Source organism: Leptonotus elevatus, chromosome 9 (genome assembly GCF_054856555.1).
Source record: "Leptonotus elevatus isolate MCC_2025b chromosome 9, RoL_Lele_1.0, whole genome shotgun sequence".
In the NCBI taxonomy this organism is placed as follows: Eukaryota; Metazoa; Chordata; class Actinopteri; order Syngnathiformes; family Syngnathidae; genus Leptonotus; species Leptonotus elevatus.
In genome coordinates this window covers 10,207,302-10,231,659 of record NC_141247.1, presented here as the reverse complement: position 1 = coordinate 10,231,659, position 24,358 = coordinate 10,207,302, and the positions used below count along the sequence as shown (strand labels likewise).

Genomic DNA, 24,358 nt, shown 5'->3' with positions numbered 1-24,358 from the left:
CGTAAAAAAACGGGCACATCTTGATTTCCGTGTTGGTGCAAGTCAATCTCCTTTATTGCGTTTGGGAATTTGGCAGAACAGGCTGGGTGAGTGGGCGAACTTTTCCTTGTACATGCCTTCGGCGCACCTGACAGTGGTTCAGTAGACTAACATTTAGACCTGGTAAAAGCTGGGCTAAGTTGTGGCACAGATGGGGTAACGGCGGGCAGACAAATTGGTCCACTCTTGGCATCATGTTCTTTTTATCAAATGCTGTGCCATTTTTACGCCAGGTGTACCGGGCTGCACAGTGCACACCTTCCAAAGTGTTCAATTTTTGACTCATCAGTTTACAGAATGTTTCTCCAAAAGTCTGCAGGGAGCGTCAAGATGCTTTTTGGCAAATGTGAGACAAGCCTTCGTGTTATTTTGTGACAGCAGTGGTTTTTGCCTGGAAACCCTCCGATGGATGCCATTGGCCAGTGTCTTTCTTATAATGGAGTCATTAACACTGACCTTAACTGAGGTCAGCGAGGCCTGCAGTTCTTTGGATTTTTTTGTGACCTTCTGGATGAGGCGTTGTCGCACACTTGGCGTAATCTCCGTTGGTCGACCACTTGTTGTTCCCAGTTTTCTAAATTTGTGGATAATGGCTGGATTTGAGAGTGGTTCGCTGGAGCACCTCAGCCTAGGAAATAGCCTTGTAACATTTTCTAGACTGATATTGTCTACGACTTGCCTCAGACAGTTGGGGCTGTCGGCCAGGGGTGGTCGTTATGTGCTGGGGATTACTTTTTCACATAAGGTCAGATATAGGTTTGTATTCCCCCTCCACCCTCTCCCTTGGTAAATTAAATCATCATTTAGAAACTGCATTTATATCCTTGGGTTGTCTCTGTGTGATGTAAAATTGGTTTGGTGAAATGAAACCTTTGTGAGTAATACATGTGCAAAAAACCCCACAGAAATCAGGAAGGGTCAAATACAGTACTTTTTGAGGCACTGACTGTGATTTCTCCAAGCCATTCAGGAAATACGTGCAATGACCACGTTTCAGTAAAAGGAAAAGTTGTAATTAAACACAACAGAAAAAATAGGATGTCGCTATGAAATTAATAAATAGTGCGTTTATTTTATTTTATTAATTTTATTAAAATGTTTATGACTTATAAACGCTCTCTCCCGCTTCCCAACTCCAGCGCTGTGCGCATGCGCTGCGCTGCTCCGAGAGCGCTTTGCTTCGGCCTGTTCCGCGGCCGCTCGGTCATCTTCGCCTCTTTGTTGTAGTGCGAGTGGATTTAACTCGGATCCGACCCACTATCCAGCCGACTTCGGTACTCCTCGACCAGGTCAGTCGGCACTCGGGTATCCGTCGTCGCCGTCACTGGCCCCAGGTCCCTCCACCCTGGTCTCTGTGGCTGGTTTCGGGTGCCGGTTTGTACCCTCCTCACTCCCCTTCCTTCTCCACCTCCTCCTCGTTTTTAGCATGGCTTTCCGCTGGCTGCTACCAAGCATGCTATCCATACATGATGCGTGAATGTGTGTGACAATGTGTGTGTGAGGAAGTGTGTATGTGGGGTGTATGGTAAGCACTGGGCCCTGCAGTTGCACGCCGGCTTTGAAGCACGGAAGGGGGGTAAGCAGGCAGGCAGACTCCGAGCTCGGCCGGAGTGCACGCGGTGGTCCTCCACGGGGCTCAGGCTCGCCTGGCCGGCGTGTCTCGTCTGGTTCTCTCGCTCCTCTGCGGTGCTCCTCCTGTCTGTAGGCCCGTCACTGAAGTTGTTGTGTAGAGCTTCTACATGAGGTTCGGATTAAACGTGATAGGGGGGGTTAGTTATTTGCACCCCACCCCCACCTATCCCTTTTTGTATTTTTCTGCTGTTTTTTTTCTTTCTTTTAAGTCAGTGCACTGCTGTTGTGCGTGGGGAGAGCGCGCACACACAGCAGCCAACAAGTCTGCATTTTTGTGTGTCTGTTGTCGGTTATGAAGTCTTTGTGATGCTAACCGTGCTAACTTGACGTGTGTGCGTACACGAAAGGGTTGCCAAATAAGTTGTTGAGTTGTCATTTGGCTGCCTCGTTTGGTTACAAGTGAGCGCTAGAAACACAAACCGTTTTATGGGAAATCACAATTTGCTGACAGGACACTATTACAGGAGTCTTCTGCCAAGTGTTTAAACAACAGCAGGAATGAAGCAGTTTGGTTTTTACTGTCAAGATGGGTCGTCAAAGAAAAATCCTCTGGCAATTAATCCAGTAAATGTATTTTGCTGTTAGCGTTGTTTTTAGCATTAGCCTTGATTAGTTTTGAGTGACAGTCGGCACCAGTAACCATGTATGACTCTTATCATTCTTTATCAAGTCCAGTTATTGCCCCACACGCTGAATCGCTAGCTAACCGCCAATCAGAGTGATCAATTGTCACGTCGGCCCAACGCCGATTCAACATGAAATCTGCCCCCAAAAAAACAAACAGATGCCACCCAAAGAGATCCGACGTTACGGCGGTGATTTATACATTAATCAAACAGTTCATGCCGACGCGCTTACGCTTTCTTACTTCCGACGTATTGAGGCCATTACAGTTCTTGTTAGTTTCTGGGAGTTTCTCCCTTCAGTCTCCTATTCAGGAGATAAAATGCATGCTCTATTGGGTTAAGGTCTGATGAGTGACTTGACCAGTCCAGACTTTCCAACTTCAGAGGTCGTATCAGAGCTGTAAGTGTCACTGCTCCGCGTGAAGGTATCCACCCGGAATGTGGAGGTTGAAGTTGACGCGTCTATTTCCCGTCTTTGGTGGTAGATTAGTCGAGAAGGCGGCCACGTGGAAATAGAACACAGTGGAACCTCTGAGTTTGAACGTCTCGGAACTAAAAAATTGCAGTAAAAAAAAAAAATGCCTCGGAGTTTGACCTCATTTTTGGAGTTCGAACAAAGCAAAGCAAGCTAAGCCGAACGTACCTTGAAAACGGGTAGCCGAGCGAAGCCGGGCAAAGCCGGGCAAAGCTGAATGCTCACATTGCGGTAGTTGAGACGATGCACTGCTCATTTCCAGTCAGATCGTGAATACTCCCGGAGGTGCTCCATACTCACGAGTGCATTTTGATTTTTCAACACATTTTCTTCGCCATGGGCGACAACAGTGAAAGACAACAGTGCCAGTTGCAGCAAAGAAAAACATACAGTGCTACGAACCACTGGAATTAGGAAGGAGATTATCGCGCAGTTGTAAATACCGTGACTACTTCTGTAAAAACTGGCACGAGGACCCCCCTTAGCTGTTCAACAACGTGCCTGACGTTAAACGACGCACACAAGGACCGTTTAGTAGTCTTAACAATATGCCCAATGTAAAATACACAAACTCAGAACTGAACTAAAGCTAGCAATAAGATAGCATTTATCACCCACTGATGCCGTCACACCACAACAGGTAAGGTAAGGTATTTTATTTATTTTTTTTCTATTTAAATACTGTACTGTACTGTAAATGTAAAAAACATAAATAGGAATTTTCTGTTTTTGGAGCTTGGGAACGGATTAATTGCATTTACATGATTTCCTATGGGAATTTTTTTTCCGGAGGTTGAGCATTTCGGACTTTGAACACTTCGCAGGAACGAATTATGTTCAAACTCCGAGGTACCACTGCAGTTGAAAGCTGGGACTCTCTGCTTGTGTACTTTTCACATGAAATCTGAAGCCCTTTTGTGGCTCTCCAACAAAGCCAGGCCGTTTTCCTGAGTTGCTGTCTTGTAATAACGTTTTTTGAATGGGGAGTTAAAACCAGCCAACTGGCGTCGTAGGTCGTATCAGAGATGGGATGGCAACTTTGTGTAAGGGAATAATAGAAAGCCTGGACAGTTAAAGCGGTCGTCTCCCAACCCGCAGGTTGTGGGTTCGATCAAAGTGAAAGAAGTCGAAGTATCCTTGCGAGCAAGATACTGACCCCCAGTTGCTCCTGATGCTGTGCCATCAATAGTTTAAGGCGAATTTGGTGTGAAGTGCTTTGATTGTCTCAATTGATGGAAAAGTGACAAGTGAAAGACAGCTTACTACTTACTGTTTTACTAAGATTCCTTGTGGAGTGAAATATTCATGGCATACTTGTGTCTTACATCAGTGGCTACTGTGTGAAAAGCTCAAGTTGATTCATCCTATCTCTACTGGTGTTTGCTTGTATTAAAACTGAGGCTCCTTTCACACAATCAGTCATCGGGTATTGTCGTGTCTGTTCGATGTAAAACGTAGCATGGTCTCGAGCACACCGTATTAGCGGTTTGCAAGGCACTCGGTGTCTGTTTCGTGTGTCTGTTCTGTGTGAAAGGTATCGCCAAAGGAAATAGGAGGATGAAATTGGTCGATTTTGTGAATCTGCCGTCTTCTGTGGTAATATCTGAAGTGGGATGACATACAGTATATGTCTGGAAGAGAAGTTTTATCTCCTGGTCCTCACTTCTCCCATCCTGTGGTGTTGGAAAGTCCAGCTTGGATCAACAGTGTGAAAGGGGCTTGATCTCTGTGTGCAGCAGGTTGTTGTTTCTCCTTGAAGCATTTCAATTGTAGTGACCTCTCGTAACCCCACCTGACACCCCTTTGCTGCTGTCACTAGTGTCACTATCCCCTGGAGGTCAGCTGGTTAACAGCCTGTCAGGAGGACGGACACTTTGACTCCAGCCATTTTAGCAGCACAAGTGGAAGTTGACATCTACATGCAAGATAAATACAGATTTCAATATGAGACATACTGATTTCAATATAAGTCCCAAGACTTGAACATAAAAATAGATCAACCAACTAAGATGAAATAAGTATGACAAAGCGATAAGAGAGATGCTTAGTTATGGTTTGATTGTGGATAAAGATGAATTGCAGCAGAATGAAAATGCAAGAGGCTGGAATTGCACTTTATTTTTTATTTTTTACAAAGTCAGTTTGTACTTGACAAAAAAAATTGATCAATGTGCATGGGTAAATAGACATTGGGGGTTGATTGGTAAATTGATTAGTTGAGTTTTGTAGTTGAATATTTACCAAGTTTTGAAATCAATTAGGGCTGGGCAGTATGGCTGAAAATATTTCATATATGATAAGTCATAATTACTGATTTAATTTAGTTTAACTATTCAAAATAAGGGCCCGTAGAAAAATGGCAGAATTGAGGTAATTTGATTTTAACATAGTATTCAACTTTTATTATTAGGTCAACACAAAAGTCAGACAAACTAGTCAAATATTAAATATCTTTTTAAATATAATGTGCTTAGTATATCTGGGCGAAACGATATGGCTGAAAAATGGATTATAAGTAGTTCATATCGGTCGATACGGACAATTACTGTTTTTGTTTGTTTACCTATTTAAAATAAGAAAAACTGTTCAATTGACTAAATAAAAAATTAAGAACAATTAAATTAAAGATCAAAATTTAAAACGCAACTATCAAGAAGAAAAATACCACTCAAATATCTGGTAATGAAACAACATTTCCAGGAATGTACACTGTTTTTGTGTGCATTGTAAGCCCTAAATAAAATAAAAAAACTATTTTTTATAGCTCTTATAGCTGCAAATTAATCATTGATTCCGCGGCTTAAGGCGGAAAGCTGGTTGTGGAAATTCCACCTTGGCATCCTTGTTCAGCCAATCACATATTACTGAGTGATTGAGGTAAAAGAAGACACACATTTTTTTCTTTTTTTTCCTAAAAATAACATGTATGTTATCTATTGAATTGTAATGTCTAATTAATTAAGACACCGGGTGGTTAATGTCAGTGTGATTATGTCAAAATAGCTGTTCAACTCGTGGTGTGACTATTGGATTTCTGCCTACCTACTACAGTCCCCCAATCACAGATGCAAGCAACATTGAACTTTGGGGCAAAGTTGGCTCACTGTCGCACAGAACAGTTGCTAAACAAGTAAACAAAGGGATAAAGTCAAAATGGCTCCTAAGAAAGGGGAAAGTGCTAGAATTAAAGCTAGTGTTAGGAAGCACTTATTTTGTTATAAAATGAGAAGAAAAATATGTGCTGTCCTTCTTTTCGAATTGTGTAGCCATCATTGCAATGCAATTAAGGTTGGCTACTGTAACTTTGTTGCTGTTGGTGGTGTTTTGCTTCTTATTAGATGAACAAATGACAATGTGTTCGCTGGCAGTGGCTGGTCATCGTGTGAGCGAGGCAGTCAAAAAATGATTGGCCAGCAGAGTAATGAATCTTTTAAATGACAAAGAGACAACCCAATTTCTGATTTTGATTAAATTAAATTAATTTATTCATTAAAAGATAAGGAAATTTAACCTAGATAAGTTTGTTGTGCCAAAATAAACAAATGATTAGGAAAAGAAGCATAAATTGGTTCATCTTTGTTATAAAAGAAGACGCCTTCAGTTGAGGAACTGCTCTCCTTCTCTCGTTAATAAGCAATAAATAGTAATCATATTATTTTTGTTGTTGATTTATTTCTTCATAAGTAGTGTGTTTCCAGTTACACTACTCACAAAAAGTTAGGGATATTTGGCTTTCAGGTGAAATTGATGGAAAATGTAAAACGTTCATGCTTACAGTGATATCATGAAAGTAGGACATTTAAGTAGAAGGATGCACTGGTGATTTCCTCATCTCAAACAATGCATTGAAACAAACGTTAACAATAGTGGGTACGCCACAACCCAAAAATGTCAACGTCTCAATAACTTGTCATGTGCCCTTGAGCATCAATTACAACTTGACAACGATGTTTCATGTTCACAAGTCGACTCATTGTTTGCCAGGGTGTGTTAAAAAAATAGATTTGGCAATATATCGCGATATTACTGCGCACAATTCTCGTATTGATTCAATATGCAGCCAAATCGATTTTTAAAGATCAATATTTGATGGAAATATTCAAGAAAATGTCTTAGGGGTTCACACATTAAGCATGAAAAATTTTATATGAATGGAACATTAAGCCTTAAAATTTGATGTCAATGCTGTTCAAACATGAAACATATTGCAACCTTTTTGTTAAATACAGTGACTCACAGTTATAAGCCTGAAGTACATTTTCATACAAATCTCGCAGTGTACATGTATAAGTTTACTGCCACCGCCATGAGCCGGAGCATTGTCCCTTGTGAATTTTGCCGTTAAGCTCCTCGTTAGAGAACAGCAACTTGTGCAAAAAGTACTGAAACATTTAACAGTGGGACATGTGCATTCGACAGCTTAGACAAGGCCACATTAAGTTCACATGTAAAGGTTTGAATGCATTTTAGTCTCGTCCTGAAATTTCACCTGAAAGCCAAATATCCCTAACTTTTTGTGAGTAGTGTATTTACGTATTGCACTATATATTTTTACCACACGCTGATTAAAAAGGGGAAGTATAACTTGTTTCGGTCTGGGCAGCTGGAATGGATTAATTGCATTTCTATTCATTTCAGTGGGAAATATGACCTTGGTTTATGAACATTTTGATACAAACGGGGTCACAGACCGAATACAGTTCGTAACCCAAGGTTTGACTGTAAGATCCCGCTGTAGCCATGACTTTTTTTCAGTGGATTAGCAGCCCATTTGTCTGTTTGCTTCAGCGTGTCTGTATTTGTTCAATAGCTTGGAAGAAGAAATGCTAACGGCACATGCATGCTCTTCACTGAAACATTTTTGGGGCGAGTGGCTCCGGTGGGAATCCCCTGAAGCTTTTAGCACAAGTGCTACAGTGCAGCTAGCAGAGAAGCGCTTTACTAGAAAATGTCAATCAGGATCCACTTTCCTTTTTGAATCTGCCAAAGACATGGCACATTGAACATAACAATACATAATAGTCATTAGCAAAGAAATAGGGAACAGTGAGGCTTTCCTATAGATGTACTGTTTATAGACTCTTTGGCAGCAAGAAAATGGAGAATTACTGTATGTTAGCATGCTACTTGTTACCGTGTTAGCGTTGTATCAATTCTCATTAGAAGTAGTTCTCCACACCAAGGCAAAGTGTTAAATTCTTATTGACCTATGTTGGCGTTTTCTTTACTCAGTGTTGTTATCTGTTGGCCTAACAGCTGTTAGCATGTTAGCGTTCAGACCAAAATTAAGACGTGACTATGGCCATGTCTGTGTGCACGCGTGTCGCTCAATTTGCTTTTACCATCACAAACGTGAATAGTTACACTTGGGTCCGGGACTGTGCGAATGTGCGTGTGTGTTTCTGAAGCCGAGCCAAAACTTCCTTACAAGAAGACGCTTTCCTCCTCCTCCCGCCTGTGGCTGAGCATACAGCAGGCCTTCTTCAGTGTGTTTGTGTGTGTGTCTCCAGCTGGATGCCAAACTACAGCGAAGCAAAACACTCCAATGGCCACAGGCGGACCAGCAGGAACTCCTTTGTGTGTCTGTGTGTTGTTGTGGCACTGCGGAACTCGGTTCATAGTAGACATTTTAATCAAAGATGATATATTGTGTTTATTTCAATTGTGCGAGGTGGTGATTGGCAAGTAATGATCCCATCGGAGCTAAGTGACAAGATCACGCCTTTGTTGTGCTCATGCTTGAACTTCATTTTTTCTCCCTCCCTGTGGATTATTTATAGTTACTGTTCATTTCTATTGTGCAAGTAATTATTTTATGACATGTGCCAACACTTTTGCCCATGCATGACTGAGCGTCCTGTCCAATGGAATTGACTCCTTTTTTCTTTTTGACTCTGTGTATTATGTCTGGTTGTACAGTGTTTCACAATTGTGTATGATGACTAATGTCACAAATAAATCCTAACAAGGACTTATCCTATTTTAGTGATTGCATGATGACACATACTTGAGCGTGAGCGTGCTGTAGCCTGTTTTGATCATGGAGCACTGTCAAGTGGACTCCCATAAATCACATGGGATCGGAACTGTGCCCGAATGCAAATAGCAAATATCAGCTAATAATTGATGCTTATTACAATTGCATTGGGAATATTTTAGCAAGTGGGGACATACTGCCAGTAAACATTGTCCATCAAAAACGGTGTTTGCTTTCCCCTAAATAATTACAAATATAAGAAAAAGTAGGCAAATGCGCACAGGTCCCCTCGCTGTATTTCTTGTTGTTCTGTTTATGCAAGATGGCGGTCAACCTGAAGAAGCCTGATGAAACTAATTCAAAATTTCTTGTTTGCCCCCCCCTTGCTCAGGCTTGGATGAGAGGCTTTCCATGATGTGGAGCTAGCTAACGGCACCAGCTCCTCAACCTGCAGGAAGAGACGTGGACGCCGCGACATCCACAGCCCACGCATGGCGGTATTAGGGGTGAGGAGGACTACACAAGCATAATAGGCATAATTCTTTGTTTTCTACACAAATAGGCTACTTAAATGATGACCACAATTTTTAATGAATCGTGACGTGAGGTTCTTAAAAATACCCAGCCCTACTTCCCAATCTATATTGTTCTTGTCAGAGGCTGATGTTACATGACACCGTAATGTGACTTATTTACATAAAACATGGCAGAAAAGTTTACCTTACAGATAGCATTGAGTAGGGATAAGTGCTTTAGAAAAGGTATGCATGGAATATAAAAAAATAAGTGGCATGCGTTCCACTTGTAACTTGAGTAACACACAGGAGGCTTGCTCGGTCTGCATTTGCAAAATGTAATGCCCTGTGGAATAAAACCAGCATGTCGACCACAGCATGTGAATGCAAATTGCAGTCTGTCTGACCCACTCGCATCTGAAAGGATTGGGCACGTTTTAAAAGGAGGGAGAAAGACATAACATATGTTATTTTTAAAGTAGGGACGCACGATAATGCTATTTTCAACTGATACGATAAACCAATAATTTAGAGAGTGCCCATGTCGATAACCGATAAGCTGATAATTGTTTGCAAAAATAACTTGAATACAAATATACTTTAGAATCCTACTATAAGTTTACCATGTACAAATACATTGAAACATTGTATAAAGCAAAATGTTATTTATCTCTGCTTCGAAGACAACCGCTAACTCACATTTTAAGATGCAACAAAAAAAATCAAGGGTAATATTTTGGGGAGTGCTGTGGAATTTTCAGCAGTTAATCGAGATGATAAAACAGTCTGGAAAACAATTTGTCTTTTGGGTTTCTTCATATTTGAAGCTTCAAATATACACAAGTCTTACAGATCAGTCTACAAGAAGTGACCTGTGAGAGTGTGCGCAAGAAATTATCATGGGAAGATTTTTATGCAGCCTTTCTAGGTTTTGGGAGGAGAAAGGGAGGGTCAGCTAGACAGGAAAGTGTTCCTGCATGCTGATCAGTCAAGGTCACTTCGATATTGCTTCATGTACAAATGAAAAGCCCATTGTTCAAGAAAATCCAGGTGTCCACAATACAGTATAAACGTATGTTAATATGTGGTAAATAGTTATTTTCCATAACAGGACAGTAAAGAAAGCCAACACTGGCGACTGCCATGTCGCCATGAAGCATCTTCTGTGAACACAAGGTTGCGCGCATTATGATGTCACAACTATATGACAGTACCATAGGCGAGGGAAGGGGTTGAGGAGTTGGGCAAAACTTGAGCAACAACCACAACAGATGGATCAACGTGGCACGTCTATTATTATGGGCTGATTTCTTTATTATCTGGTTTATCTGTATGACGTCAAATTGGTTGATAATTGCCAATAATTATCAGCCACCTATTTTAAATAATGAGACAGATGTCAGCATTGCTAAAAAAAAATATACGCTAATCCAACTGTCAAAGTTCAATGCAGTATAGCCTATTGTGCTGTTACACACATGTTAAAGTTAATTTTAGAGTATTTATTGTGGCGGAACTTGCCTTAGTTTGTTAGTTTATTGTTTTTAAAGTGATATTGTGGGGCAGTATTTGAATTTCCATATTCCTAGTTTATATTTGTATGTATTTGCTATTGATGTGGTATTTACAAAATCAGTACTCATACTTCTTTCTTTCTTTTTCTTTTTTTTTTTTTACATGCATTTAAAAAAAAAAACTTTAATTTTTATACTTGAGTTATTTCCTAAAGTAACTACCGGTACTCTTACTTGACTACAATGTGGGGTTACTCTACCCACCTCTGCTCTCTACCTGTCTATATACCTGTCTGTTTGACAATTTATCTACCTAACCGATCAACTTAACTACCATCCTACCTTACTTTGATTATCTACATGTACGTCGCGCTAGTTTAAGTCAGGCTTGGCATCATGTGTCCCCTCCTCTCCTCTTCCACAAGATGGCAGCATTTCCGCATTGTTTGCATGCAGAGAGTGGCCGGTTCTGTTGCCATGGCGACAACGGGGCATCTACCTTTTGATCTGATCTCATATCATCTTAACTTGTCTCTGCCGCAGAACCCCGACATGCTGACGAGGAAGATCAAGCTCTGTCACATCAACGCCCACATTACGTGTCGACTGTGCGACGGCTACCTGATAGACGCCACCACCGTCACAGAGTGCTTGCACACGTGTACGTACACACGCACATGCTTACACACGCGTGTAAGGCCTTCTTGCGTCCACTAGAGAGAGTCCTAGTCCTCCTACTTGAAAACGGCCCCCCCGGGGCGTCCCAGTGGAGTCATTTCAAAAGAGACATTCAGGTCACGTCGGCCCACTGCAGCTGTCTGACTGCAATGAAGCGCTCATGAGGAGTGTGGAAGACGGCGGGTCAAGTGTAGAGAGGTTTGATGGAGGGGTGCTAAATCATCGCCATGCCATTCAGATCTGTGAACAAGCTGGCAAAGGGAGGAGTTAGTTTGTTAATTACACATTGCATGTGTGTAGAAGTCCCTTCCAAAAGTATTGGAACGGCAAGGTCAATCCTTTGTTTTTGTTGTAGAGCACATTGAAGACATTTTGGTTTCTGAAAAGATGAATATGAGACAAAAGCTCAGAATTGCAGATTTTGTTTCACAGCATTTACAGTTTTTGATGTGCTTAACTTAAAAGTGGGTAACATTAAAGATTTGGTAGCATAACCAATAATTGCAATAACTGTATCAAACCTGTGACCAGATTGTTGCATTCTTCAGCATTCCCACACACGTGATTGTGATTTTTATTCTCCACAATTTTTTGCCGTGAAACAACTCCCACATAATACTTCCCATTTACACCTTTCAAATTTCAACTTGCTTCAAAAATTCATTGTCTGATTCCACATTACTTACAGTATTCGCACAATTTAACGTTAAATATCAACTTTCCCCATTTCCTTTTCAATGGGACTGCCGTTGAACTTTTTCAGGAGATGCATTATAATTTCACTGAAATGATTAAAAGCATGTGTCCCCATTAAACATTCATAGCTTTCAGCATCAGATGACACTTGTCAATATTAATACGCCATGATTTTGAACAGGACAAGTTAGGTGAGTGGTTTGAGCAATTGCCTGCCACACTGGAAGACCTGGGTTCAACCCTTTAGTACAAATGCAATATTGAATACTAATTATTGTCAAATAATTTCACTATTAATAATTAGTAATTTTCACATAATTTATCTTTCAATTTACTTAATAAGAATTCAGCTTAGCATTACTCTAAGCACAATTTCTGCAGAAATGCTTTTCCTTTACTGTCTGTAGCCTCGTTCAATTCTTGCTTATTTTTGGGGATTTCACCCTCCAATCTCCTCTTCAGGAGATAAAATGAATACTCTATTGGGCCAAGGTCCGGTGATTGACTTGGCCATTCTAAGACCTTCCACTTTTTCTCCCGGATGAAGTCCCTTATTGTGTTTTGGGTCATCGCTTTGTTGCATGATGAAGCTTCTCCCAATTACTTTGGATGCTTTTTTTTTCGGAAACGGTTTTGTAGACTTCGGAATTCATTCTGACGCTACTGTCATGACTTACATCAACAGCCATGCAGTTTCTAAGGTTGACTTTGTCAAAGTCGGTTGACAGTATTGATCATTTATGCCGAAAGCATCGTAAACATACCAGTGAAATGTAATTTGTGTGTGCGTGTGCAGTCTGTCGAAGCTGCCTTGTGAAGTATCTAGAGGAGAACAACACCTGTCCCACATGCAGGATTGTTATTCATCAGAGCCATCCACTGCAGTACATCGGGTGAGTGATGCACACGCAGGCCAACCATTAGACACTGTAAGGTAAAATGGTGATATCAGACCGTCCATTTTAAAATATTGGAATTAACTTGACTTATGAACTTAACTGTTGAAATTCCGATTTTGAAAACTTAGGCAACGTTTTCACTGCGGGGCATGATCCCTGATCTGATCTATTTATGTACTTGTTCACATTACAAAAACAAATGCGATGCTTCTCATGTGAATGGAACCGTGTGCGTGAGATGCATGTACATAAAACACGAGGTCACGCAGTGCAATATTTACGAAAGTAAATATGGTCCTGTATGTCGTGGCTCGTTGTTAGATTGACCCAGGCGAGAGGTGGGTGCATGGTGGGATGCGTGACGTCCATGTCTGGAGCTCTATAGTATTTCTATGAAACACATTGTGTCCTCTTCTTGACAGCCATGACAGAACAATGCAAGACATTGTGTACAAGTTGGTACCCGGACTTCAAGAGGGTATTTTCCGTCTTTTCAAAATTTGAAAAATGAAATTATGTTTTGTAAATATAAATACAGATCATAACCATGTTTCCTCCTATTGGTTCTCCAGCGGAGATAAAAAAGCAGCGGGACTTCTACCAGAAATTGGGCATGGAGGTGCCTGGCGACATTAAAGGGGAGCTCTGCAATATGAAGACACATCTCGACCAGCGCAATGGTACAGTCCAACATCATCATCATCATCATCATTATCATTATCTTCATGGCATCGTTGAACGAACAGTCACTCCCACAATCAATACAAATTTGACTCGGTAGCGCCACCTGGAGTGTGTTGAAAATGCAGTCCGTGAAGCCGGCCATTTTGGTTCAAAGCGTACAATTTAGTTTTTAGTTTGCCCATTCTCGCAAATTAAAAAAAATCAGCCCCTAAAGCCACTTTAATTGCGCCGTCTATCATGAGCGGAACCACTAAAAAGTCAGCAAGTCTGCCATTTTGATCTGAAGCGAGCATTTTCCTGTCATTTGGACCATTTTTCCCGTCTTTAAAAAGACATGCTCTTACATAACATTTCATCAAGTTGCTGCAAGGTTTGATCCTTGTATACTAGGAGTGATGCGAAAAGGTTTTTTTTTAATCTTTGAATGTGGGCGGGGCATGAGAGAAGTTTAATGAGTCTCATAATGCATGTTGAAAATCTTTTTAAAACGTGTCACAGTACACTACAGATGTATACACAATAGCGCTAAGATCAAAGCAACATTGGAAGCACTTGAATTAGATTTTATTTTTATTTTTTTTAACCAATCCACAGGAGCGGTGGCTTCGCTTTTTTCGTGGGCGGTCACGCTCACGGGGCCTAATCGCTTACTTAATCCCTTGCTCTCATTCCGCTAATTAAGGCGCGTGGAGAAGAGGGGCGGCAATCTTGCGTATCCTTGCAGGGTTACAAACACAGACATGCATCTCAACGCAACGCAGTTGAGAACAATATTTTATTTTTTATTTTATTTTTTTTACATGGTAACATGGTGTTGCTTAATTCTACTGCTCAATCCCTGCACATTCAAACTGGAGGAACAGTTATATAACCACACACACTCTGGAATTCTCGTTTGTCTTTTAAAATAATTTTATTTACAATTGCGGCCCAGTCACAAACACCTATTTCCATTCCAAGATCAATGGGGAAAAAGTGTTTATCATAAAATACTTAGATGGGTGTCCATCCTAATGCCTGAATTTTATAAAAAATTGACATTTTTGTTTCTGCCACTTCCGCTGCTGACGATAAAGTAAGAGTGTCTATTTCTTGGTTTCTCCACTTCATAAAGGTAGTTAACGCTTGATTCATTAAAACAAAGTACGGGCGAACCTGCTCTAGTTAATTAAAACAATGTAAGAGCAACCGGTTCTTGTCTTGTTGACAACACTCGGTTCATTAAAGTAAGGGAAAGGGCAGTCAGCTCTTGTATGTGCCACTTTGCTAGATGTCGTTGATGTTAAGGTTTGTAAAAAAAAAAGGTTGTCCTGCCCTTGTTTTTGTTGCTTTGCTAGAGGTCATCAATGCTCTGTTCTTAAAACAAAATAAGGGCAGTCAGCTCTTGTTTTTACCCCTCTCCCATAGGTTGTAGGTACTCATCAAAACAAAGAAAAGCTGTTTTTTTCCGTCCCTTTTATTATGCAGACATCAGCAACACTTGGCTCATAAAACAAAGTATAAGCAGTGAGTTCTCTTTAGTTTGTTGTTGGTGGCTTCGTAGATAGAAATGTGGTTCATTAAAACAAAGTAGGGAGATAAGGAGTTAGTTTATATGTGCAGTTTATTTAAACAAAGGGCCAGTGGTCCTTATTTTCACTGCTCCGCAAAACAAAGAAAGAATGGTCAAATATTGTTTTTGCTACTTTCCCAGAGGTTAGCGACGTCTCGTTCATTGAAACAAATTTATAAAAGGTCGTTAACTTTTAGTTTGTTTAAACAAAATATGGGTAATGAAAACTTGTTTTAGCCAATTTACGAATGGTCGCCGATGCTCGGTTCATTAAAATAAAGTAAGGGCCGTTGGACCTTGTTTACCATTTTGCTAGAGGTGGTCAACACTGGGTTCTTAAAACAAAATAAGGAGGGGTCAGTTCTTGTGTTCACCCCTGTTATAGAGGTTGTCGATGCACTGTTCATTAAAACAAGGCAAGCATTATAACAAATTCAGGAGGTCATTGATTCTTGTTCTGTAAGAAAGTAAGTAAGGGTCTTTCGTCCTTGTTTTCATTGCTGCGCAAGAGGTCGTCATTTATTGGCTGATTAAAGCAAAGTAAGAGTGACCAGCCCCCGTTTTCTTCTCTTTGCAAGATATTATCAACACAATGTGGTAATTTCTCGTTCTTGACAATTGTGTTCATTAATACAAAGTAAGGGCGATCAACTCTTGCTTTCTCCATTTTGGACTATATAAGACTCTGTTCATTAATACAAAGTAAAGGCTTTGCTAAAAGATAGCAATGCTAAGTTTATTAAAACCAAAGTAGGGTCGGTCGGCAGTCATTTTCAAAGGCTGAAAGCTGTCAGCATCCAGGCTCTTGGTTAATTAAAACAAAATGTGGGCGGTCAGCTCTTGTTTTCTCCACATTTCCACGGGTCATCAAGCCGTGGTTCATTGAAACAAAAAAAAAGGTTAGCACGTTATTGCGTTTTTGTTGAAGCAGTTTGTCACATAACTGAAAAGGTTGATCCACTTTAAAAGGCTTCCTTTATTTGTATTCAGTCCAAAAGTCTTGTGGGAGAAATGACGCTCCTCATTAGCTCTTATTTGAGGACGGCCCGGCAAAGGCAACAGTCACCAAAGCAGAGATCACACCATGCTTACTGCAGGCGACAGCCCAGCAGCACAGCACTGCACATAATTAAAGACCTACACCACCACGCAACAACCCACCACCAGCAGATGCCCTCAAAAAAAAAAGAACATAAACTTCCTCTGGGCTCCTTTAAGAACAGCGGTTGGAAAGGAAGCTAATTCAACTATTGCTTACTGTGCAGCGCTCCACAAGTCCTTTGAGAGTCACTGTGTGGAAGCTGGAAAGCAGAAGAACAGTCACATGAGCAGCAGAGCGACGTTCGCATTGAACAAGTCTGCTTTGAAGACTGCCGTTTTGACAGAGGTTCATTAAAATAAAGCAATGGTGGTCAGTTCTTGTTCTCGTAGCTTAGCAGAGATGGTTGACATTTGGGTAATACGACAAAGTAAAAACGGCCAGCTCTTTTTCCCGTAGCTAGACCAGAGATTGTTACATGATTATTCTTTTTTTTGCTGCATTGCGGGAGGTTGCCGACATGAGGTTAGTTTTAAACAAAGGAAGGGTGTTTTGTTCTTGTTTCCCCCGTTTTGATAGAGGTTGTCAATGCTCAGTTTATTAAAACAAAGTAAAGGCAGTCTGTTCTTGTTTTTGCTGGTTTGAGAGAGATTGCCGATGTGGTTAAATACTGTAAAACAAAGGTAAAGCTGGGGGGGGGGCTCTTGTTTTTGCCACTTTGATAGAGCTTATTTACACTTGGTTCATTAAAACAAAGTGAGGGTGTTCAGTTCTTGTTTTTGGCGCTTCAATACAAGTTGTCAACACTGTCCAATTAAACAAAGCAATGGCGACCGGTTGTTTTCCCAAAGGTTTGCAACACTTGATTCATTAAAACAAAGTAAAGTGGATGATTCTTATTTTTTGCCTTTGCCAGTGGTTGTGAAGTGACTTCTTACTTTTGCTGGTTTGATAGAGGTTGCTGACATTTGTTTAATTACAACAAAATTAGGCTGATGGGCTATTGCTTTTGCTGGTTTTCTATGAGATTGTTGACACACAACACTAACACACATTAAAATAAAGTAAGGGCCGTCAGCTCTTGTGTCGTTTTAGCAATTGTTGACTCTCTTCATTAAAATAAAGTCGTTAGCTGGCTCTTATTTTTGCCACATCTATACTCGGTCCATTAAAACAAAGTATGAGCGGTCAGTTCTTGTTTTTGCTGCTACTGTAGAGGTTTTCAACATTTGGTTTATGAAAACAAAGTGTGGACAGTCTGTTTGAATTTTTGCACCTTTTGCCAGAGGAAAACATGCACACGTTTTTAACTTTCCCTTTCAGTGGGACTCAGCCATTAATTAAACCTCATACTATGTCAACATGAGCGCAGCGCAAACAATTGGGGCAGAGTGGCTGCGAGGTCGCGTGAAGGTGATTTCACTGCCGCAACGACAACAAGAGCGAGAGCCTCTTGATCCACAATCAAGCAGGTTGACTCTAGAGACGGTCGCCGTGGAGACCGCACAGCACGAGTACACACACACACACACACACACAAACACAAACACACCGTTAGGCAATTCTCTCTGGGATTGGTGACAGTCTGCCCAAATGGAAAATGGCCCTAAGGTAGGATACCAATCTACTCGCATAAAACACACACAGACCAACACACGTACACACACTGCTATTACATCCACTGAATTAAGAGTGAACGGAACAAATTCCTTTGTTTTCGAGGTCATGGGAAAGCAATACAAAGCTCAAATGGTGAAAAGTGTGTCTCATATCCAAACATTCACTGTGAGTGCAATACACACAGAAATATCTCTCGTGAGCAATACTTTCTTCGTTGGCTGAAATTCAAATTCACATGCCCCAAAAATGGCTGTTTTGAACCAAATTACTTTTTGGGTTCTGTAGCTTTTTGTGGGTCTCGTCGAGGCTGCAAGGACTGAATTTTCAATGAATTTTGAGGTGCGTAACTGAGCAAATTTCTCACCAACCAGATCAGACGTGCGGACGAACGTGGCCGGCTGCATAACAAAATCCAAATTTATGGTTGTTCTATTTTATTTGTGTCAAAACAGGTGACACAAAGTCTGAGGACACGCCCAATAAGGAAGCCGGAGAGGAGAAAGCAGAGGAGGACAACGATTATCACCGTAGCGATGAGCAGGTACAGATTTCGTTTCGACGGACTGTGAATCACTGCAAAATGGCTTTTTGGGTTATATATATTTATGAGTTTTTATTTCACACAATGGCATTTATTATGAGTAACTGGCAAGGGGCGATCGCATTACGGTACTCGTGACATTTTTGCGGCATGTCCTGGCAGGTGAGCATCTGTCTGGAGTGCAACAGCAGCAAACTCAGAGGCCTCAAGCGCAAATGGATCCGCTGCTCGGCGCAGGCCACCGTCCTACACCTCAAAAAGTTCATCGCCAAAAAGCTCAACCTGACCTCCTTTAACGAGGTAAAACCAATGACAAAATGTTGCTGCTGCTGTTGTTGTTAATGGATTCGAAAGCGAATGCAACAACTTAAGCTTGCTTGTATTTTGCAGTTTACGTCATGCTGCAAACTGTTCCTAATATTTTGAGCCTCGTGTGTTAAATATAAACTACGTTCATTTAGGAAAGATCATTTGGATCATATTGAATGTTCTATATGATGAATTAAAGTGAATGATTATTAATATGGATTTGAAGTTAAGCAAGTAGCATAAATATTTTTAAAAATTGTACCACGTGTCAATAAATATTCATTTGAATTTTATTTTAGTGGATATCTTTTAAGGAATAATAACACTATAACAATGAATAAATCATTTGAGGCAAAATAAATAAAAATGATTTATATTGAAATTTTAAATTCGATTTTTTTTTAAAGCAAAAATGTTAATTTCATTTAAAATATCAAATTACTCAAGCTGTTTAAAGAAAAAATATTTATTTGTATTCAATGAACGCAGCATTAATCAGTGAGCTGCGTGTTGACTAGTGCTGGCACATAGAAGGGAAAAAAAGAATATAATTCCCTTTTAAAAGAAAAAAAACACAAAAGTCATAAACATTTTAATAAACTTAAAATTAGTACAAATATCAAAACTGAAAATATTCTTAAAATTGTATGCTTTTTAATAATAATAATAAATAAATATATATATATATATATATATATATATATATATATATATATATATAATAAAATAGCAGATTTTTGTTTAGGTTTTTTTAACATTTTTTGCAACTGAAGAATTTTTAGTTTTTGTATTGAATCTTATTAGAATACATGTATATTGGTGAAAAAAAAAAAAAGAAGAAGACATTATTACAATATTTAAAGCTTTTCCTTGGACAGCGATTTCAATTCGAAAGAGGTTTGCACACCTGTTGTTACCTTGCTTTGCGGCACAGCTAACAAGCATCGGCGCTTCCTGGCTTCTGCTGTTCCCTCTGCGCTCTGTGGAGGCCCAGCGGGGGCCCTGTTGTTGTTATGATTGGCAGGCTTAGAAACTTCACAGGAGAAGTGTTTCATTCGTGTTTAGAGCGACACGCATGCTTTTTGAAAAATACCCTCTCACTCTGTTCTCCTCTGAAAAATGTGATTTGAAAAACTTTATTTTCCTTTTTTGTTTTTCTTTCCACACAGTTGGACATTTTATGCAACGAGGAAATCCTGGGCAAGGACCACACTTTGAAATTTGTCGTCGTAACGAGATGGAGATTTAAGGTAACCATCTTGTGGCATTAGGTTGAATAAAAGACTTTCAGTGGCGGCTTACCCGACTGAATCCAAGTCTTAAGACCACCACTATTACGTCGCCGTTAGAGAAACCATCAATACTTCACATCAGCATGCATCTGTGCCTTGTACATCATCTGGACCAGTTCACAATGTTTATCTAACATGATAAGACAAAAAATGTCAATACAATTCCCGAAATGGATTCATTTCAATGCACAACAAACACTAACCATAAAGTTTTGTTTGCTTCCAGAAATCACCGCTCCTGCTCCATTACAGACCCAAGATGGATCTACTGTAGCTGAAACGGACACACAAATTCCTTTTTTACTTTTTATTTTTATTTTGTATTTTTATTTTTTGTCGTCGTCGTTCATGTCCTGGCGTGCTGTTTTTAACCAACGTATGCAAAGACGATCAACCAGCAAGCAGCGAGCAAACAAGCAAACGCCACAACAAAACCACACTCGACACAAAAAGCCAGCAGCTCGGGGCGATACCGCAACACTGGCTCTTTGTTTTTTGTTTTTCGTTTTTGTGCGCTACATCCGTCATATGTGAAGAAGAAAGAAAAAGACAAAAAAGAAATGGAGATAAATCATATATTTATACTTTTGTACAGTTTAAGAATAGACACAAACTTAAAAGACACTACACTGGTGCTCTGTTTACATGCAAACGAGATGTCGAGGCAGGCGGGCGCTTCACGTGACCGTCTTTCGGCAACGGAGGATGAAGAGTTTTATATCGACTTGTTTTGTTTTTGGGGACAAATATTTTGTACGCGTGTCCATCATAAGCAGGCTATGGAGTAAAATGTCTCGGAATGTCTTTTTTCGCCCAGGCCCCGCCCTGTTTTCCATCTAATTTGCTATTAATGATTGTCCATTGTGAATAGGCTTTGTGTAGTAATTTATGTTCTATATATTGTACATATAATGTGCTTATAGGGAGCGAGCGGCGGAGAATACGAGAGACTTTTAGACTGTTAAAAACAGAGTGTGTCCAGAAGTGCTATCTATATCAGAATATATCTTCTTTTTTTTAAGAAAAATAATGTTTTTTTGTTTTGTTATTCTTTGAGAACGCAGACCTGCGGCATAAAAGCTCCCGCCGCCCGTCCGCCATCCCGTCCCGTCAGAATGCGAACAACATTTCTGCATCATTAAAATGCCCCAAAAATGTCAAAAATTACTCTCTTTTTTTTTTTTTAAACAAGCAATGGTGCTAAAATCCCCATTATTGTGCTCCCCTTTCACCCAGAGATCCTGCAAAATCGCTGCATCAAAGCTGGAAAAGAAGATCCAGGCATTTATCTGTCCCCAACTTTTGACACGGAAACCAGCAAAGGGGTTAAAATTCGGTTCATCGGGTATGGCTGTAATGTGGCTGCTTTGCAGGGGCTTTGTGTTAAAAGGGTAATTGAGGGATCAGAACTCACATTCATCACTAAAAAAAAAATTACGCAGAGCCCAGCTAAAGGGTATAAATGCTGTATCAAGAGCCGTAACAAAAGGTCTGGCATTTATATGTCATATTCTTTTGACATGGAGCTCAGCAAAGGGAATAAGTGCTAGATGAAGAACTGTATCTGAAAATTCTGGGATTTATCTCATTTTTGACCTGGAGCTCAGTGAAGGGGGAGACATCGTTAAATAAATATACTGGTTAAGAGCCATAACGGAAGGTTTAAGATTTACCTGAGACAGAGCTTAGCAAAGTGATTAAATGCTGGTTCAAGAGCTGTAGTAGGTGATGACGCCATTTATCGTTTAATCTTTTGACACATAGCCCAATAACGCAATAAATATATGGCTGATCAAGAGCAGCACTGTAAGATATGGCATTTATTCGGTCTTGGCTTTTTTTTTTGCCCAGAACCCAGCAAAAAGGATAAGTTCCCAATGTCTTAAGGCTCTGATGCAAAAAAAATTCTGGCTCTCTGTGTAAAAGTGAAAATGGGCACATCAGAGCTGTAACAGATGCCGCTTTATCCGACTGGATTTCTGTTACACCACATATCAATTCTGGGTCTTGATGTAACTATTTTGCAGGTTCTCTGCATTAAAGACATGTTCAGTTTTCTAGAGCTTGTTGACACAGAGCCCCTGCAAAATTGTTGCACGAAGACCCAGAAATTCTTTTTTTTTTTTTAACACAGCCCAATTAAAAAGATAAATACCAGATCTTATCGCTCTGATATGGCCATTTTTCAGGGTCTGTGTGAAAAAGTCCCAAAAAGCCTGCTAATCAAATCTGTCTTTACCTTTTGCCACAGAAGTCCATTTAATGACACTTTTCACCCTCTCTGTTGAAATCAGACGGTCTCCAGGCTGTCCTGTACTGTTGTGTCCAGTCCTGTCAAGATTTTTTTTGTAATTAAATAACTGGAAATTCTCCCTGGAAAATAATGCATAGAAAGAACAAAACACTCTCTTTGAGCTTTAAGGTCGGCGATATCTGCCAATTTTTGTTTTTTTGTTTGTGTTTGGGAACCACACTGACATCTAGTGGATCTTGTTGGTATGACGCGCGCCAGCCGCTTAGTTGGACTATGAAGCGTTAAACAAGGTGCTCCAAATCAGTCTGTCTAGTTTATTTTTATTTTTACCATTGACAATACGGCACATTTTTGTTGTTGTTGTTGAACGTTCTAGAAAACTACGTGTTCATCTGGTGCTTTCTCTGGTGCTAACCCTAACCCCCCCTAACTCCTGTTGGACTGTGTATTTCTGTACGTTTCCCCCCAAAACTCCCTATTGGCTCTGAGTTTAGCTTTGCTACTTGATTGACTGGCCGTCTGCAGCCCTTTCACGCGGAGACTGTGCAAAAAAATTACCGGAGAAAAATATATGTTAACGGCATGAATGTGACCATTTTACAGGGTCTCCGTGTGAAAGTCACCATTGATGACACATCAAAACCCTGACAGATCATTTGGCAGTTGTCTATATTGATACCAGAGCCTGACGTTATGGCACAGATTTTACAGGGTCTCCGCATGAAGGCAAATATTTTTTGCCTCAGGACCATCACAGAAGATCTGACATTTATTTGTTCTTTACATTTTGCCCAGCCAAGCGCATAAATTCCGTATCTTCTGTTAAAGCTGTGATGTGTCAATTTTTTTACTTTCACACGGAGACCCAACATAATTGCTGCACTAGGCATATAACAGAAAATGTTGTATTCTGATCCAGGCTTTCCCTTTCACCACAGAATCGGACTAAGATAAATGTTCCATACATTCCGTTATGGTCCTGATGTGACAATTTTGCAGGCTCTATGCATGGAAGCAAACATTGCTATATACGATTAATGTTGTCTTTCGCCCATAGACCCTGCAAGATTGCTGCAGCTCTCCGTTTGAAAGTAAAAGTTGCCATAATGCAAAATCAAGCTTTTATATGGGCTTTACCTTTTGACACAGAGCCCTGCGAAGAGGATAAGTTACAGTTGTAATGTTATGGCACTAAAGGGATGATTTTGCAATGTCTCTGTGTGGAAGGAAAAGTTGTCAAATCAGAGCCATCACAGAAGATCTAGTTTTTCTATGGTCTTTTGCTTTTACCGCAAAACCCAAGGAAGAAGATGCAACAATTTTAGTTCACTGTGTGAAAACAGTTTAAAAAGGCCTGTCAATCAAGCAAGCATTGCTACATAATAAATCGCATTCTCACTTGAGACTTGTGCGAACATTTTTGATGGTTCTTTTTTTTATTTTTGCATTCTGGATTCCTGATGTTCACGTCGGCGTGACAACACAAGGTGTGTGTTCTTTTTCAGGATTTTAGAGTGAAGGACAAATGTGCAATATGGCTTTTCATGTACGTTTCCTGTCAGGTCCTCAGGTCACAAAATGCCTTCTCAGCGTTCACCCTCGTACCCTGATAAAAAACACGCCACTCCGCCCCTGCTCTCCCCTCTGCCTACTTTTTGTATTATTTATTGCGGCTCTGTAATGAAAGTGCTTTCCATGGCAACCCGACCTTTTGGAGGGGCGTGCAGTTGAGAGTGGGTCCTCAATTCCTTGTTATTTTAAAAAAGCAACACAGGAGCTTTTGTCCAAACTTAACTGTGTATTTAATCAATAAATGCCTTTTAAAAATCACCTGCTTTTCCAGGATCTGTCCTTTTTCACACAGAACATCGCAAAGGAAGTAAATGCCAGAGCTTCTGATCCAGGGATTTTGCCGAGTGCTATAGCCAGCGGTCTATAAATTTTACACAGCCCCCAACAAAAGGGGTGAATGCTGGCTCTTCTGATGTAGTGATTTTACAGCATTTCTGTGTGGAA

General features: G+C 40.3%; 1 protein-coding gene across 5 annotated transcripts; it reads left to right on the top strand.

The window, feature by feature from the left end:
- On the top strand, positions 1-24,144 carry pcgf3 (polycomb group ring finger 3). Of its 5 annotated transcripts, none has more exons than XM_086084685.1 (10): positions 1-86; positions 9,141-9,255; positions 11,322-11,439; positions 12,949-13,045; positions 13,474-13,529; positions 13,624-13,731; positions 18,399-18,487; positions 18,650-18,787; positions 19,966-20,046; positions 20,315-24,144. In XM_086084685.1, exons 2-10 carry the CDS (start codon positions 9,241-9,243, stop codon positions 20,360-20,362), a joined length of 750 nt encoding a protein of 249 aa, XP_085940811.1. In that variant the 5' UTR covers positions 1-86; positions 9,141-9,240; the 3' UTR covers positions 20,363-24,144. The 5 variants fall into 5 exon arrangements, with proteins under 5 accessions (XP_085940811.1, XP_085940810.1, XP_085940812.1 ...); XM_086084684.1 differs by lacking the exon at positions 1-86 and adding an exon at positions 1,191-1,328; XM_086084686.1 differs by lacking the exon at positions 1-86 and adding an exon at positions 1,263-1,413.
- The last annotated feature ends 214 nt before the right edge of the window (positions 24,145-24,358 follow it).